At 42.0% G+C, this 15,937-nt stretch overlaps 1 protein-coding gene across 6 annotated transcripts in view; it reads left to right on the forward strand.

Annotated features, from left to right (window-relative positions):
* The first annotated feature begins 217 nt into the window (after nucleotides 1-217).
* Nucleotides 218-15,937, forward strand: part of aplp2 (amyloid beta (A4) precursor-like protein 2) — a 59,443-nt gene continuing 43,723 nt past the window's right edge. For 5 of the 6 annotated variants that reach the window (XM_028808462.1, XM_028808465.2, XM_028808467.1 and 2 more), the window contains exons 1-3: nucleotides 218-416; nucleotides 8,473-8,646; nucleotides 8,736-8,865. In XM_028808462.1, coding sequence (XP_028664295.1) covers nucleotides 345-416; nucleotides 8,473-8,646; nucleotides 8,736-8,865 — 376 coding nt within the window. In that variant the 5' untranslated portion in view covers nucleotides 218-344. The remainder of the gene's footprint in view (nucleotides 417-8,472; nucleotides 8,647-8,735; nucleotides 8,866-15,937) is intronic. The other variant, XM_028808464.2, reaches the window with a different exon arrangement.

Consider the following 15,937-nt stretch of genomic DNA (forward strand, 5'->3'; position numbering starts at 1 on the left):
TGGCTGTGAATGGGCAGGCTTAAAATGAGTGGGGCGGAGCTTCTTTGGTGCACTTGAGAAAGGTGGATGAGTGGGAAGGAGAATTAACATGAGCGGGGCAGGCACCTCTCTAAATAGGCGGGTCATTGAGTGGCGTTTTTTCTCGTGATTGGGTAGACATGTTGAAAAGGGCGTGCCCAATAGCATCAATGGGTGGGGCTGAGCAGCTGAATCTAACGTCGCAGCACAGCAGCAGCCAGACGCGCAGACACCGAGGAAGGAAAGTGTTTGTTGTGGCGTTGAATCTGAGTTTCTCTGCTGCTCCGTTTGACTTATAGGATTTTGTTTGGCTGCTCTCCAGCAGCATGGGAACCGTCCCAGTGCTGTCCGTCCTCATCCTGGCGGTCGCTGTCCCAGGCCTGGCGGGCTACATTGAGGTAAGTCTTGTTTACTGGGTGAGGGCTTGTCTTTTGCGTCCCCAGCGTTGTCGTCGTCGTGTCTCGTCTCGCTGCAGATGTCTCCCCCACCTCCTCCCGTTAAATAGCGGCTCGCTTTGATATCCGTTAGCGGACGCTGCTGAGCTTTAGCGGTGAGACAGCTGCGTTCCTGCGTGTTTCATTTTGGCAGCAGACTCTTCTGCGGTAACAATACGCCCGCCGCAAAGAACAAATGAAAGGCGTCACATTTGGCAGCTGAACAAAACCGTAGAGAGGGTATTGTGATGAAAGAAATAAGGCAGCATTGATAGCTAGACTCTGAACCCCTTTGATTGCCGATTTTGATGGGCTTTCGGGTGCCCACCCCACCCCGACATCTCGACCCCCTGCACCCTGTCGCATTTGTGTTCTGCAGGCGTGGAGCTGCCCAGTCACGTGTGGCCGAGGCTCCATTGAAAAGTTAATTATCCACTTGCTTGTTAATAATTGAAAAGTTTCACCTGATTGCGTGCCCAAATGTACCTCGCCATTATGGGGCGACATTGGCGAGCAAGGCCCCCCTTTCTCTCCTCCTCCTTCAGTAATTCCAGCAGTAAAATTAGGCAAAGCTCTGGCGGATGCCCACCCCCAGCACAAAAGACTTTTAGCATTTAATGGCTGTATAACAATGGAGGAAGAGGAAGAATAGCCGGGGCCATTAGAGAATGTTTACGCATTGAAAAGCAGGACACTGACTGGTAAAGGGGGAGGGGCGTGGAAGAAATCAGTTAAACATTCCACCAGTGATTAATGGTGATCACCAGCCAAAAAAATCATCATTGTTCTGTTTCCACAATCGGAAACAACGACAGCTTTTGTTAGTCGAAATGTGAAACTAGTGCAGTTTGTAGAGACTAGTTACCAGCACACGTCTAAGGGCTTAGTAATTGGGAAATCGGCATTTTGTTCACGGTTTAGAAGACATAAATCACTGCACCCCTTGGTGCTTACCACCTTGAGACCAGCAATATCATTACAGCTTCTTGTAGATAGTAACAGGAAACATCCATGGGTTTAACAATTGGATAGCAGTGCTCCAGGTCATGGATGTGGGGACCAGAACCTGACCTGACCGTGTTCAGTACAAGGGCATAAACCAAACCCGGACAAAACGCCACTTCATTGCAGGGATGTCATATGTATAGAGCCTCACCCGGGGTTCATTTTGAATAGCTTGTTAACCACCCAGCATACCTTTTTAGTATGCACATCTTTGGGACTGTGAGAGCAAAACCAGGTTTCCCAGCATAGTAACTGGAAACTAGTTCAGAACCTTTTGATAAGCAACAGAAAGGCAGTACATCTTCTGATTGTTAGTAAAATGAAACCAATACAGTATAAAAGGTTTGGAAATTGGAAACCGGTGCACCTCCTGGTGCTTAGGGGCAACAAACAGTCAAGCTCCTGAGCGATACACCATATTTTCTCTTGGGTGACAATAGGAAACTAGTACAAGTCCAATTCTGAATATACAGGAATAAGTGTTTGAAAATTTAAAAAAAAAAAAAAAAAAATAGAAAAAAACTGTTATGCAGTGCTTTGAATATTTAAGAATTGGCCTTTCTTTTGCAATGGGGGAAAAAATGTAGAGTTGGGAAGGTTGAGGCCTTTTATTGATTCAGTGGTGTTTAAGTGACCCGTAACATTGCTGTGTCACTAGGTCAAAGGTTGTAAAACTGTCAAGGCCTCCTGCTTGTGCCTAACTCAGTTGCTGGTGACAACTGCTTGTGGTGACTTTCATTCCATACATTTGGGTAGCGATTGTGTCAATGAGATACACTAAAGAAACTCTAGCAGGTGCATTATGCTTTTATTCTGGGTATATACTATTATCAAGCTTGTTTAAAAAAAAAAAGCTTCTAGAAGTAAATTGCTTTTGAACTTGCAGTTCAGTGTGTGGTTTTTGAGTGGACTCATCCTGTGTGTTCCTAAATCAGAGAGACATTATTTGAAGGTAATGTAACTAAGAGGAGATGCCTTCAGATTTAAACACAGAGCTTTTTTAACTCTGGGGCCCTCCTTGAGGTGCCGTGCGATTGCCTTCAGAATTACAGCTGTGTTGATATGACAGGTCTGTGCAAAGCTGTCTCTAACAAGTTGGTGTCATTTTTGGCAAGTTATTCCAGAAGGAAGCCCCCAAGTTGCTCAGGCTTGTCTGAGACTTGCTTAAAGTTCTTGTGGGACTTGTGACAGAAATATTGATTTAGCGTGCTGCAGTTTTTTTTTTTTTTTTCTTCTTTTCACAGTGCCGAAACAGAGCATTGCATGACCTGCACAGGCCCAGCCACCCACGCTTTTCCTGGCACCATAGGTTCACGTTCTTTGCCATGTAGACCATTTTGATGACCTTTATTGAACATGTCTACTTGCAATTTTTGTTCTCTTTCACCCTTTTATTATTGAGATGGAGAAATTTGGGGTTTCAGAAGTATGTCTTGTAGGCAGGTATACCAGTGGTGGCGTTTCTTCCGAGCACTGTCGAGCAATTGTCTGATGGGTTAGTCAGTCTGATTTTCAGATCCATCATGAAATCGATCCTCTGGCACATTCTGTGCAGACTCGGCCGACTCTTGAGTGGTATGGTGGAAGTTGTCCTGGTGACTATGTCAAGTTTGTACATAGGCCAATATTGGGTTGGCTGAAGGGTAAGCTTTGCGGGGTGCCTGTCCCCCTTTAGATAGGTGGGCCGCCATTTTCGTGGCTCTGCACTACTTTTGTTCACAATCTATTTTTATCTTCAACATCTGTCCCCCGTGATGTAAGGCGTGCTAATCGGCTCTGGGATCCACGTGGATATTAAGCTTGCTGTTCAGAACGGGGGGTGGGGTGGTGGGGGGGGGGGGGGGGGGGGGGTTTAGTTGGAATCAGTGCTTTGCAATCCACTCCCAGTTTTCCTGTCTGTGCTGATCACATGAGAGCCTGGTGCTCGTATAATGCAGTGGTTTTAGACCGGTTTTGTTTATGGGGAGGGAAGTGCTGCTTGTACTTGACTTTGTGCAGTTGGGCTTTTGGTATTTGTCTCATGGTCATCAGCCCCAGACTTCCCTCAATGAACAGACAGGTGAATGTTGGCATCGCAGGCATTCCAAGGTGAAAGGCAGTCTGCCTTTTTATTCCATCGCCCCTCTTTGTCTACTTTTGTACTGTGCATAGCTGGCATTCTTGGGTTTTCTTGGAGACTGTAGGTCTGAGCATTGGTGCCTATGCTTATTTGCTCAGCTGTGGGGAGGTCGGTCAATCTGTCCATTGCTCTGTTGATTTTCTTTCGGATTTTTCCAAATGTTTGCCTTGAGCTGTTACTGTTCTCTCTTAAATAATGTCTTATCAAATACTAGGGAAATCAAATGTAATTTTTTTGCTACATTTGACAGGGAACTCGCTGGACATTTTATGGCTTTTGGAGTGTGTCTTTGAACTTTTGCCTTTAAGAGTTTATACCCACCTTGATTATGGACTTGTAGATTTGATTTGACCACACCATTTCCGCCTATGGGTCAGATTTCCTTCCTATTTTGTAGACTAGCCCTTTGCTTTTATCAGGATTTTCACAAGGTGGGGACTGTTTGTTTATCGTCAGCAAATTAGATTCTGTACTCTGTTTTGATTAAGGGAAAAAAAAACAAAAACTTCCCATTATATAAATAAGTGTCGGCAGGTTGAGGGTGTAAAAAGCAAAGGCTAGCTGTGGCAGGGTGGCTGGGCATGTGCCCAGTTTAAGTAGGTTATGCTGAAAATCTTGGCAAAGAGAAAAGGAGAGGAAGAGACAGAGAGCGCGTTTTGTGTTTTAGTAGGAACAGTAGCTCTGGGCTTTCATTCTACTGTATGAATGGCTATATCTGCCTAGTGAACCAACAACCCCCCCCCCCCCCCCCATAACCAGTTGTTCTGAGAATGGAGGCGGGGGACTCGCGTCATCAGAGTTTATAAAGGGAAACCTGAACGCGTCACCGAACCGATGAGCCTCTGCAATTCCTTCTGGCTTAAAGCCCACAAGAAATATGTCGTCTTTTGTTTATTCTCCTTAATATCACAAAGAGGGATGAAAATGACCTTTTCCAGGGTCTTGGTGGTACATTGAGATACCATCTGGTTGCAGAGTTAATTTAGAGCTGCGGTTGGAGGTCCTTCTTTCTTCCTTAGTTTAAAAAAGAAAAAAAAAAATTCCTTTCCATCCCAAAATAATTGGTATGTTGTAAATTTAAAAATATCTCTGCGGTGGCCTTTGGCAGCTGAGACATGTATTTTTGGAAACGGTAGAGAAAACCAAGTGATCCCGCCACTCTGGCACTGAGAATCAAGTCACAGAGGGCACTGCTTCTCCGGGAGTGAGGTCGGCTAGATCTGCTGGTAGGCCCCTTCCCGCTACAACAGCTCATTAATTCCACTGTAACTGGTAGATTAGGCTGTCCATAGACGTACTGATGGTATCGGTGACTGCCTGAGGGAGTGGAAAATTGAAAAGCTGCATGGTAGGGTTTAATTACACAGCTGGGGCGTGAGACATGGGAGCCAAACTTGAACTTCATTGACCCATCGTGTTGTATTGTCCCATCTCAGTTCAGTGAACTGTGGCCTTGGTGGGTCTCAATCCTCCACTCTGCAGCATTGGCTTCCAGCATTTCCATCTGACTTGTTGGCCTGGGAGGAGCTGCCACTTGTAGCTACGTCGCTTCCTGCTAATCTTTGCTTTTGAGCCTGTGGATAAGAGGCCTGTTTCAACAGGAGTCGGCGCCAGCTGTGAAGATCACTTTGGGGAGATCTTCCATAGTTTGTTGGACAATTGGTGCCAGGGAGGTCATCAGTCAGTGGCTGGGCTAAAAATGGATTGAAAGTCAATAGCCAATAAAAGGTGTCATTTTGCTTGACTTCTCATTACATTCAAGATGGCTAACTCGGTAGAACACCCTAAGTACTATTGAAAGCTTTTGAAAGAGCAGTAGGACTGACCATTAAGAAGCAATTGAACATAACTAAGGATTTATATGTATATGTGTGTTTCATAATGGAACAATAGACACAGAAATATCTAAGGTGTGTAGAAACATCTTATCTGCTCAAGATCCAGCAAATGCCTCCAAACGCTTTGGACGACATTATTTTGTACAATAAGATAATGATCACAAACGTGTTGCGAAGGCAACACAGGAGTCTATCAAAGCTAAAAAATGAAATCCTGGAACGGTTATGCCAATTTCTCAGTTTAAATCCACTCGAGCATGCCTTCCATATATTGAAGAGCGAACTTAAGGGGACAAGCCCCCTGTACAAGCAGGAGCTGAAGATGGCTATGTTAAAGGCTTGGCAGGACATCTCCTGAAAAGATCCTCTTCACCTGCTGATGTCAAGTTGTCATTTCTATGTGGTGTGACCAAAATATGTATGCAAATACCCCTAGATGAAAGTCTACAATATACACTTTAATCACATCTGAATTGTTTAATTTGTAATTTGTAATAAGTGTGGAGCAGAAGGGCAAATCAAGGAGAAGTGTGTCTTTGTCCCAAACATTTTGGAGATCACTGTGTATAAATATAGTGCTCGACAAGTTTCATACTGAATGTGCCATGATCTCGATTGTCGTGTCGCTTACTGTTTGTTGCTTCTCAGTCATTATGGCCGGCTGGAGGCAGAGCAAGTGGATTATATTGACATATTGTGTGTGCTTCCTGGGGCTACAGAATCTAAGCTTCTGTCAGCATGCTGAATGGAATCTGATACTGCTAGGTATCAGAATGCTTCTTGGTTTCACACTGACTGATGGGGCTGGCTTCCTTGTAGCTGCCTTGTGCCTGATGCTTGCTGGGATAGGTAGGCTTCAGCTTCCCCACAATCCCGTGCAGGATAACCAGCCTTGGAAATGGATGGATTTAAGGGGTAGTTCAACAACAAAGATATTTATTTCTATAGCACATTTTCATACAGATGATGTAGCTCAAAGTGTTTTACAAGATGAAAAAAGACAAAATAAAATTGGGCAATACTAATTAACATAGAGTAAAAGTAAGGTCCAATGGCCAAAGGAAGAACCGAAAAAACAAACAAAAAAAAAAAAAACTCCAGACAGCTAGAGAAAGAAAACAAAATCCGCAGGGGTTCTGAGTCCACAAGACCACCCAGCCCCCTCTAGTCTTCTACCTAACATAAATGACCTCAATGAGTCCTCATGGTATTCAGGCTTCACATGGAACAACTTGATGATGATGGTCTTGTAGACTTCTGGCCTTTAATCCAGTTCGACTAAAAGTAGTAGATGGCTCGATATTTACAGTATGTCCATTAATCTCCTGAGCAGCAGGTAGGGTGGATTTGGCAGGTTCTAAAGCAGATCCATCAGGTGATTCTACAAATTCGGACTTTTTAACATGAATAAGATAAGGCCTGGTAGAATCAGGTTGCAGAAGGTATTCCTAACATCAGATCTGGAATGTTTAATTAAACCACAGAAGGTAGAGCTGCAGAATGATAGAGAGCTCATGGGATCAGGCTGAAAGTTGACCAGCATAATGGAATGAGATCTGAAAGAATCAACAGATTGTCAGATTTCCTTTGGCAGGGATAATAATAATAATAATTAATAATAAATCTTTACATTTTATATAGCACTTTTCTCACTACTCAAAGTGCTTTACATAGTGAGTGGGGAATCACTTCAACCACCACTAATGTGAAGCACCCACCTGGATGATGCGACAGCAGACATTTTTGTGTCCGTATGCTCATCACACATTAGCTATTAGGTTGGGAAGTGGTGGGTGAGAGAGAGACAGTTGGAGACGGGGGATGATTAGGGGGCCAGAATGACTAGGACATGGAGGGCAATTTAACCTGGATATCTGGAAACACCCTTCTCGTTATGAAGGCTACCCAGGGATCTTTTATGACTACAGAGAGTCAACACTTTGGGTATGAGGTTGGACTGCTAGAGAGAAAAAGAGAGAGCGACAACCCAGTGAGGAAAGTCAAGATTAGAATCTTAAGGCGACACCTACAAGATCATATCAGGCTGCAGGTTTACATTCTGGAATGCTCCACCTATATTATGGTGAGATTGGATGGATATTTTCAAAGTGTAGCTGTTAGAGCTTCACTAGAGGTTCAGAGTGTCATTTATTGTATGGTTCCAGTCTATAACAAAGCATTCGAGTGTTTTTTTTTTTTCTTTCTTGCTGTTTTTGGGTGCTCTCATTTATTTATATATATATATATATATATATATATATATATATGTAATAAGAAAACAAGTCTGTTGCATTTGCTGCTAGTGTTGATGACTTTCACTGCAGGCTGCTGGCAGAGTCAACTGCTCCACTTCACGCTGCCGTCACGGCCTTGAGCTGTCAGCTGGCTTCCAGATGAATGCTGCTTGTTAATGCCTGAGCACAGCTCTGCAGGTGCAGGCGAAAGCAGCAGCCTTCACGTGGCATGGCGGCAGCCTGCCTCTGATCTGCATTAGTGCTGCGTATCGGCTTGGCAGCTGCCTGCTGATTGATTGCATTTGACCGCCAAGCCACTAGAGTCACTTTACCTTCTATGCCTACAGCCCCATACCAGCAAATGACTGAGATGAGCTGTAAGAATATGTGAAATATGTGTAAGGTAAGCTGGATTGACCCTGCATGGTGAACATCCAGGTGTCATTGTTCTTACCAGAGAGTGCAGCTAAAGGAAATCTAAGTGTGTGTGTTAAAAGACATCACTGGAACATTTTGACTTGTTGTACTTGAAATAGTCTGAAATGGCAAAAATGTGTGTGTGAAAGGCCAAGAAAGTGTGCTAGCATTTTTCTGGTACGGGGGCCTTTTGTATCTGGGTGAGCCTGGGGACTGCGAGTTAAAAATAAGTGTGACGTAGTAGCATATCATGCACTGGGAATGTGTAGGAGGCCTTCTGGTTCTCCAAGGACTTCTCTCAGGGTGCTTGTGTGTGCTTTTTGATTTGCCTGGGCAGTGGAGTTGAGATCACTGATAATGTCGTCTAGTCTGCTTTGGTTAACCCTGCCTCTTGTTCTCTCTTGTAGGCTCTTGCCGCCAATGCTGACACTGGCTTTGCAGTGGCCGAGCCCCAGGTGGCTATGTTTTGTGGGAAGCTGAACATGCATGTGAACATTCAGACAGGAAAATGGGAACCAGACACATCGGGCATTAAGAGTTGTTTGAGAAGAAAGGAGATGATCTTGCAGTACTGCCAGGAGGTAAGAGAACCTTGCAAGACAACAGTTTATTCCACTTAGTTTATGATTTCTTGCTGCATGGCATCCTAACTATGACCTTGTCCTCCCAGATGTACCCAGAACTACAAATCACAAATGTGGTGGAGGCGAATCAGCCCGTCCAGATTGATAACTGGTGCAAACAGGGAAAGCAGCAATGTGCCGGCCATTCCCATATTGTCGTTCCCTACAAGTGTCTAGGTAAGTGGATTGTGGGTAGGCATGTAAGGGGGGTTTGTTTCATTATCCATTTCTGTAAAGAGATCATTTGTTTTCTTTATTTATTGTGGGTCTCAATGTCATTTGTTTCTAACTTTTTTATAAATGGGGTAATTTTATAGGCTATGGAGGGGGGATTTCAATGTGCTACTTGAGAATGATCTGATTTTGATGGACTACCGCATTGATCTTGCCATGTGCATATAATTTACTCACTATTCACTAACTAAAAAATTAACTACAGTTGAAATCAATACCAAAAAAGTTTTAAACATTATTACTAGGAAGTAACAGAATTATTTAGGACCAGTAACGACACCCTCCACGATAACGTGCAGTGAATACCCTTGACCTGAGCATTCATAGTTTTCATCCTCTTTCTCTGTACGTTTACCATTCGTTTGCTCAGAGGTTGATGCGCTTGATGTTTCCTGAGCAGCTCTTCTTTTCTCCACCATAGTGGCCCACTTCTTCTCTTCTTTCGTTGGCATATTTTTGTGTTAAAACGGATTAAGTCAGTGTTTTGTGTTGCAGTTACTTAGTATGTTTTCCTTAATTTTTCACTTAAGCTGCCTCTTAAGTCTTCAATCTGCCTAAAGAATAATTTAAGATATGAAGCGGTAGAGAAAGTGATGGCAAAGGTGGTAGGGATGAGAACGGCGCCTGTACGCATGTGCCACACGGCTGCTGGTTGAGAGTTGATTCTCCATTAAAATGAGGAATAACCTTGAAGGGCAATCATCCCCCCAAAAGCGGATAGAAGTCACGTAGTATATGTGTACCAAATTTCAGGTCAATTGGTCAAACGGTTTGCAAGCTACAGGTGATTTAAAATCCTGGACAGACAAACGGACAACCACAGTAGTGTATTATATAAGAAGATATTTTCATTTACACAAACTCTCTGCATTTGTAATGGCACCCTTTTTGAATATTTTTTTTTAGAATATCATGTCAGATTTGTGATATTTCCTGTTGCTGTATTTGTGTTTGGCTCAGTATATTAACAGAGTGTTGGCATCATTTATGAAGAGTGGCATTTAATGGACAAATCAAAATTTATTCAATTTTCGGCTTTTGCAAACTGTTGTAAAGGGATTAAGAAAATTGCAACGTTTTTTACATTCGACCAAATTGAAGGCTGCCTTTGTGAAATCAGATGTGTCCATTTGAAAATTGATCCATACTTTCAGAATCCCAGTTAAACTGCCATTGTTCTGTTTGGTCTTCAAGGCTTAGGTCTGTGTATTAAACCTGAATTAAGCAAAGAACTGAACTGACCTCTTAACTGGAGACTGCATTCCGTTTGCTCCCGTACCATGTAAATATGTGCTGTCACTATGCTTGTCGCATTTTCATTATTGCTTTGGTTTCAGATACCCATCGTGAATCTAGTGTTTGGTAAAAGCAAATCAGCAAAGTGTACTGTTTTAGCATCCCCACTAACGGCACATCTAAGCGATTTACTCACTTGTGTTAATCCATTACAGGTTGTATCAGTAAAGAGATTTGTTTTTGCTTCAAACTATTATGAATTGTCATGTCATTTTCTATAACCTGCTTAATCCAAACTAGGGTCACGGGGATTGTGGGGGGCAGGAACAAACCGTGAGCAGAGCAGCAGTCCATTGCAGGGTAACCACACACACACACATACTCTCTCTTCTTCTTTCGGCTGCTCCAGCTAGGGATTGCCACAGCGGATCATCTTCTTCCATATCTTTCTGTCCTCCTCATCTTGCTCTGTTACACCCATCACCTGCATGTCTTTTCCCACCACATCCATAAACCTTCACTTAGGCCTTCCTCTTTTCCTCTTCCCTGGCAGCTCTATCGTTAACATCCTTTTCCCAATATACCCAGCATCTCTCCTCTGCACACATCCAAACCATCACAACTAGCGTCGCCAGTTCACTCTGGCAGAAAGCCAGAGCAGCCGGATTAAACCCATGCAGACACGGGGAGAACATGCAAACTCCATGCAGGAAGGACCAGGGGCATGTCCACTGGCCTCCTTACTGCGAGGCAGCAGCGTTACGATTGTGCCACCCCTATTGTGAACTGAACCGCACAAGTCTGTGAATAATGTATTTTGAAACGCTAAGAAAGTAAATTTTTTTTGTAGGGGACTCTGGGAGCAGCTTGTTTAGTTACCTTTGTAGTTTAGCTACAGCTGCAGATAAGCCAGCTAGAAAACAATCGGGAAGATGGTTGACTGTACAGCTGCAGCTCGTTCCTTTATATTCCAAAGGATGAATGAAATGCCTCTCTTCCTTTGTCGGGGTTATGTATGGTGCTGTTTTACACAAAACATTAATATGACTATATTTTCTAACGTCGTGTACAAGTTAAAACTGTTGCAGCGTATAGCTGATTAGTCACATCAATGTGCTCTCAAAACAAGCATGAAGCATGCATGAATAATGAAAGGTAGTTTTTTTTTTTTTTTTTTTTTTTTTTTTTTGGGCCTTGAAAGAGCGGTGGGTATTTCCCACCTTATTAAGTTAAACCATGTGGAATTTTAAAATAAATAGGCATGATCCTGAGTTCTGCTCTGAAGCTTAAGCCCTGGAATAAGTGCTAGAGTTGTACCTGTTTTTGATTTTCAACAATACTACAGTGTTAGACTCTGATTACGTCCACACTATTATGTGTGTTTGAATTTTTAATTGAAAAATAATCTCCTCCAACACGTACACAACGAAAAACGCATATGACGTAGACGTTTGCCTACTGCTACAGTGTGCGTTGGCAGTTCCTTGAAGAGATGGCTGCAGGATTTATCGCAAAACTATAGCAACAAGTAAATTTGCCTTTTGTGTGTGTGTGTGTGTATATGCAGCATTCATACTGTACAAAACGCAATTTAGATGCACACTGGTTAGAAATGCAACACATGCTGTGGGAAGCAATTCTACTATGTCCACTACGTTAGTTCCATTACGGGTGTCCAGTTAGAGAATGAGACGTGGTAATGAGCAGGACTTCATCAGGGAAGAGCTAGGTAATAATAAGGAGACACAAAGCGCAGTGCAATTAGAGGCTGAGTTTTCAAAACTCTACATTTTTAGTAATCCACACTGCAATGCTGAGTTGGAGTTTTCAGAAGTATACAGCTTGTATACAGCAACAACAATTCAATTACTGTGTACATTGAGCTCAGGGAGGCACCCGATGTGTCCTTAATATTTGATCCCTCAGTCTGAACCCCACTAGCCATCTTGATTTAGCCTATCTGTGAAAGGGCACATGTGATGATGGATGACTCTTTGCAATCTCCTCACTTCATTCATATGCTTCCATCAATACAGTACATTACTTGATCAAACGTAGGGACAATTTGTGCTGATGTTGTCTGAGAAATCTCCAGTAAATGAACAATTTCAAAACCATAATATAAATACTGTGTGTATTTGTTTGACAAAAGTGATTGCTAATGCTCTTGATGTCCTTGACAGGCTAGCTTATTTATAAGGTGATCTTTTTACCGACACATTTCAGTTCTCTCTTCTCCCGCAGAGCGTAGATCCTGGCATCTGGAATAACATGCAAGTATTTTGGATAAATTTGTTGTACACGTGAAGAGGACCGTGTTACCAGTTGCATTGGAAATACCAATTTTAAATATTTTTGTTAGGCAGCATCAAAGAAAGTTAGTCTGCAGTAGAGGTATTTTTATCTGATCTGTCTGACGTGTCTGTGTAAATGCTGTATGCAATACTTTCCCAGAATGCCATTCAGATAACCAGGAAACTACAATATCAGGGTAAACTGTAACTTTTTTTTATTTTACATGAGGACTCCAGGCAGGTTAAACAACTTGCTTGGGATTATGTGAAGAATGAGAGGCATGGAAATAAACCGCATCATCAATACCCTAGACACTGGGCCGCATATCTTTCCCGCTGAAACATAATATTTGCAATGGTAACCTCTGTGAATTGAGGCGGTACAGTGCCATACTCATTAATCACAGTAAGAGAACCACCACTGCTTGCCATTACAGCTGCACTAGAACAGGTGCCCTTTATTCATTTGATGTGTGTGCTCAGGCCTAATGTGCAGACCTTAGTTCTTAGCCAAGGGAAGAATTAAGGGAAATTAGATCCATAACTAACTGACGCTGTACGTGTAGGAGATTTTGAACAGATATTGGTAAAATGGGGTATTCAGTATTAAATATCTAAAGATGGGTCCTGGAGTTTTGGGCCTACATCAACTGGCACCAGGTTCATCGCTGATATTTGCTGTACAGGTAAATGAGAATATCATCGAAAAGTTAATTTATTTCAATAATTCAGTTCATAAAGTGAAACTTGTATATTTTATATAAATTCATTACACACAGAGTGATATATTTCAAGTGTTTATTTCTTTTCATTTTGCTGATTATGGTCTACAGGTAATGAAAACCAAAAATTCAGCATCTCAGAAAATTGGAATATTACATAAGACCAATAAAAAATGTTGGCCTACTGAACAGTATGTCCATGTAGGCACTCAAAAGTTGGTCGGGGCTCCTTTTGCATGAATTACTACATCAATGCAGTGTGGCATGGAGGTGATCAGCCTGTGGCACTGCTGAGGTGTTATGGAAGCCCAGGATGCTTTGATCTCGGCCTTCAGCTTGTCTAATGAGGTGGAATTAAGGTTATTTATTATTATTATTATTTAAAAAGCTTTGAGGGTTCGTGCTAGAGCTGTACTCCTGCTGCCTTCCGGCTCTCTCTGGTTTACTGGCATGTTGCTTTTATTGGCATACTCTCAATAATATTCAATAAAAATACATATTAAGAAGAACCGTCAGCAGATTAAACTAAATTTCTAAGAGACATTCCGTACTTTGTTCTAGTGTGTACCGTGACTGTGCAACATGTAAGATCCTGCCAAGAGAGACTGATTTGAACCCCACCCTATTATTCCTGTCTTGTCAAATATGCTCATGGAACAAAGCTAAAAGATACTTATTTGAGAGACGTGTTCCATGAAATGTAGGCTTTGTATAAAGTTACTGTGTATGAAGTTGTTTGTAGCAGTGTAAAGGAACATTTCCTTGCCCGACTTCACAAAAAGTAATGACAAATGACCTGGCAGTAACAGAAGTTTTGGTGTTTTTAATGGCGAGTTGGTCGTATTGCAAAGAAACTTGTGCCTGTTTCATAAACATTTTTATGGAGAGTTAGAATTGGGCTGTTTGGTAGAAATCGCTTAATTTCTACTCCACTTATCCTGATGAGGCTGGAAATAACAATATGCTGATCTAGTCACCATATTCTCGGCAACTTCTCCAACCACCTAGGGAATTCCTAGAACTTTCAAGTCAATTGAAAAGTATAATCCCTTCTACATGTCCTGGATCTTCACTCTTGGTGGCTTGTGTTTTGTTCATTTTTTGTGGACCGCTACCACTACAACTGGCTCCTCTTCATCTTTCGGAGCAGCAGTTCTACTCCAGAGGCCTTCGGTATTGCTGAGCTCCTCACCATATTATGTGGAATGAGCCCACCAGTCCTGTGCAGAAACCTACACATATATATATGGTTGAAATCGTTTACTGTCAAATAAATGCAAAGAGTACACAACACGTGTTTCGCCCTCATTCTGGGCTCGTCAGGTGTACACACTCCACTGCACTCCCTCTCGGGAATCGAACCTCGGATGTCAGCGTCAGAGGCGATGCCCCTAACGTTGCGCCACGGCGTGTGGTTCGTGTATTTGACAGCATGTAGAAAGGGGTAATTACATTCACGGCATTCGTAGTCTGTGTCACAATCTGATTGTATTTATTTGACAGTAAACTATTTCAACCATTCTATGATCTGCTCCTCACAAACTGAGGGCACCGTGGCGGAAGTTAGCAGATTGCTGGCCAACCACAAGCGTTACCTGGTAGGTAACCACCCATACAATCAGATTGTGACACAGACTACGAATGCCGTGAATATATATATATATATATATATATATATATATATATATATATATATATATATATATATATATATATATATTTTTTTTTTTTTTCCTCCCTGATAACACCTGTAGTCTAATTCTTTCTGTCACTACCAAGGGCTGGTGATCATAGATGAGAATGCAGTTGTAGGCTGACTAATTAATCCAGTATTTTATATATGGGCTTTTCTTTTTATCTCCCATTTTTCCACTATAATCCAGGGTTGGATTTCTTGGAAGTGGTGCATCTTTGTAATGAACTAACAAATTACTGAAGGATGGAAGTGAAGTACTTGCCACTGTGACTTTTTCCCAAAGGGCATCATTATCTGATATTGACTATCCTGGCTTCTCCCTTCCATTGTCATGGGTGGTGGTGGGGGGGGGAGCATCATTGATCAAATAGTAAACAATCAATATGTTAAATCTATTTTTTCACTATGATACCTGAAAATTACATGGTAATTTTTGAAATGCAGATTAGAAATCCCTCAACGACAGACAGTACAGTATGAGTGGAATGTAAACACGACTCAGAAAAGAGTGTCGGTGTATTTATTCATGTGAAAATTAAAACAAAACTAAAAAGTCAAGTTATATAAATGCATTGGAGATATCACAAGCATAATTCATATACAGATCAAGTGAAAACCTTTTGTGATAATGTTCATTCGTGTATTCAAATCCAGCTGATGGTTTGCCCTGATAAGTAAACTGCAGGGTTCTCCTGTCATCTTCCACGTTTTCATGGGAAAGGCATAAGACAGCTTGAATGGCAATGTTGTACGCACAACAGTAAAAGCTCTGCAATATTCGGGTCAAAATCCAAATATACGTGATAATTTGTGTGGGCATCAAATTCACAACTTTCAAATTTCTGCACTGCTTGTCATACTGTTTTAACTCTCTTCGTCCATATTTTGTTGATTCATCACTGGAGTTAACAAGTATGCTTGGAGGAAGATACCTGATGTCACCCAATAGCCACGCACCAGCAAATGCATCATCTCTTTGCTATTTGAAACGGAGGCTAGAAGTATATAGGGATAAGAATTCACTACACCTACATCCATGGGAATATTCCCAATAATGTAAAGAAAAA

The sequence above is a fragment of the Erpetoichthys calabaricus genome, chromosome 9, assembly GCF_900747795.2.
Source record: "Erpetoichthys calabaricus chromosome 9, fErpCal1.3, whole genome shotgun sequence".
Taxonomy (NCBI): Eukaryota; Metazoa; Chordata; class Cladistia; order Polypteriformes; family Polypteridae; genus Erpetoichthys; species Erpetoichthys calabaricus.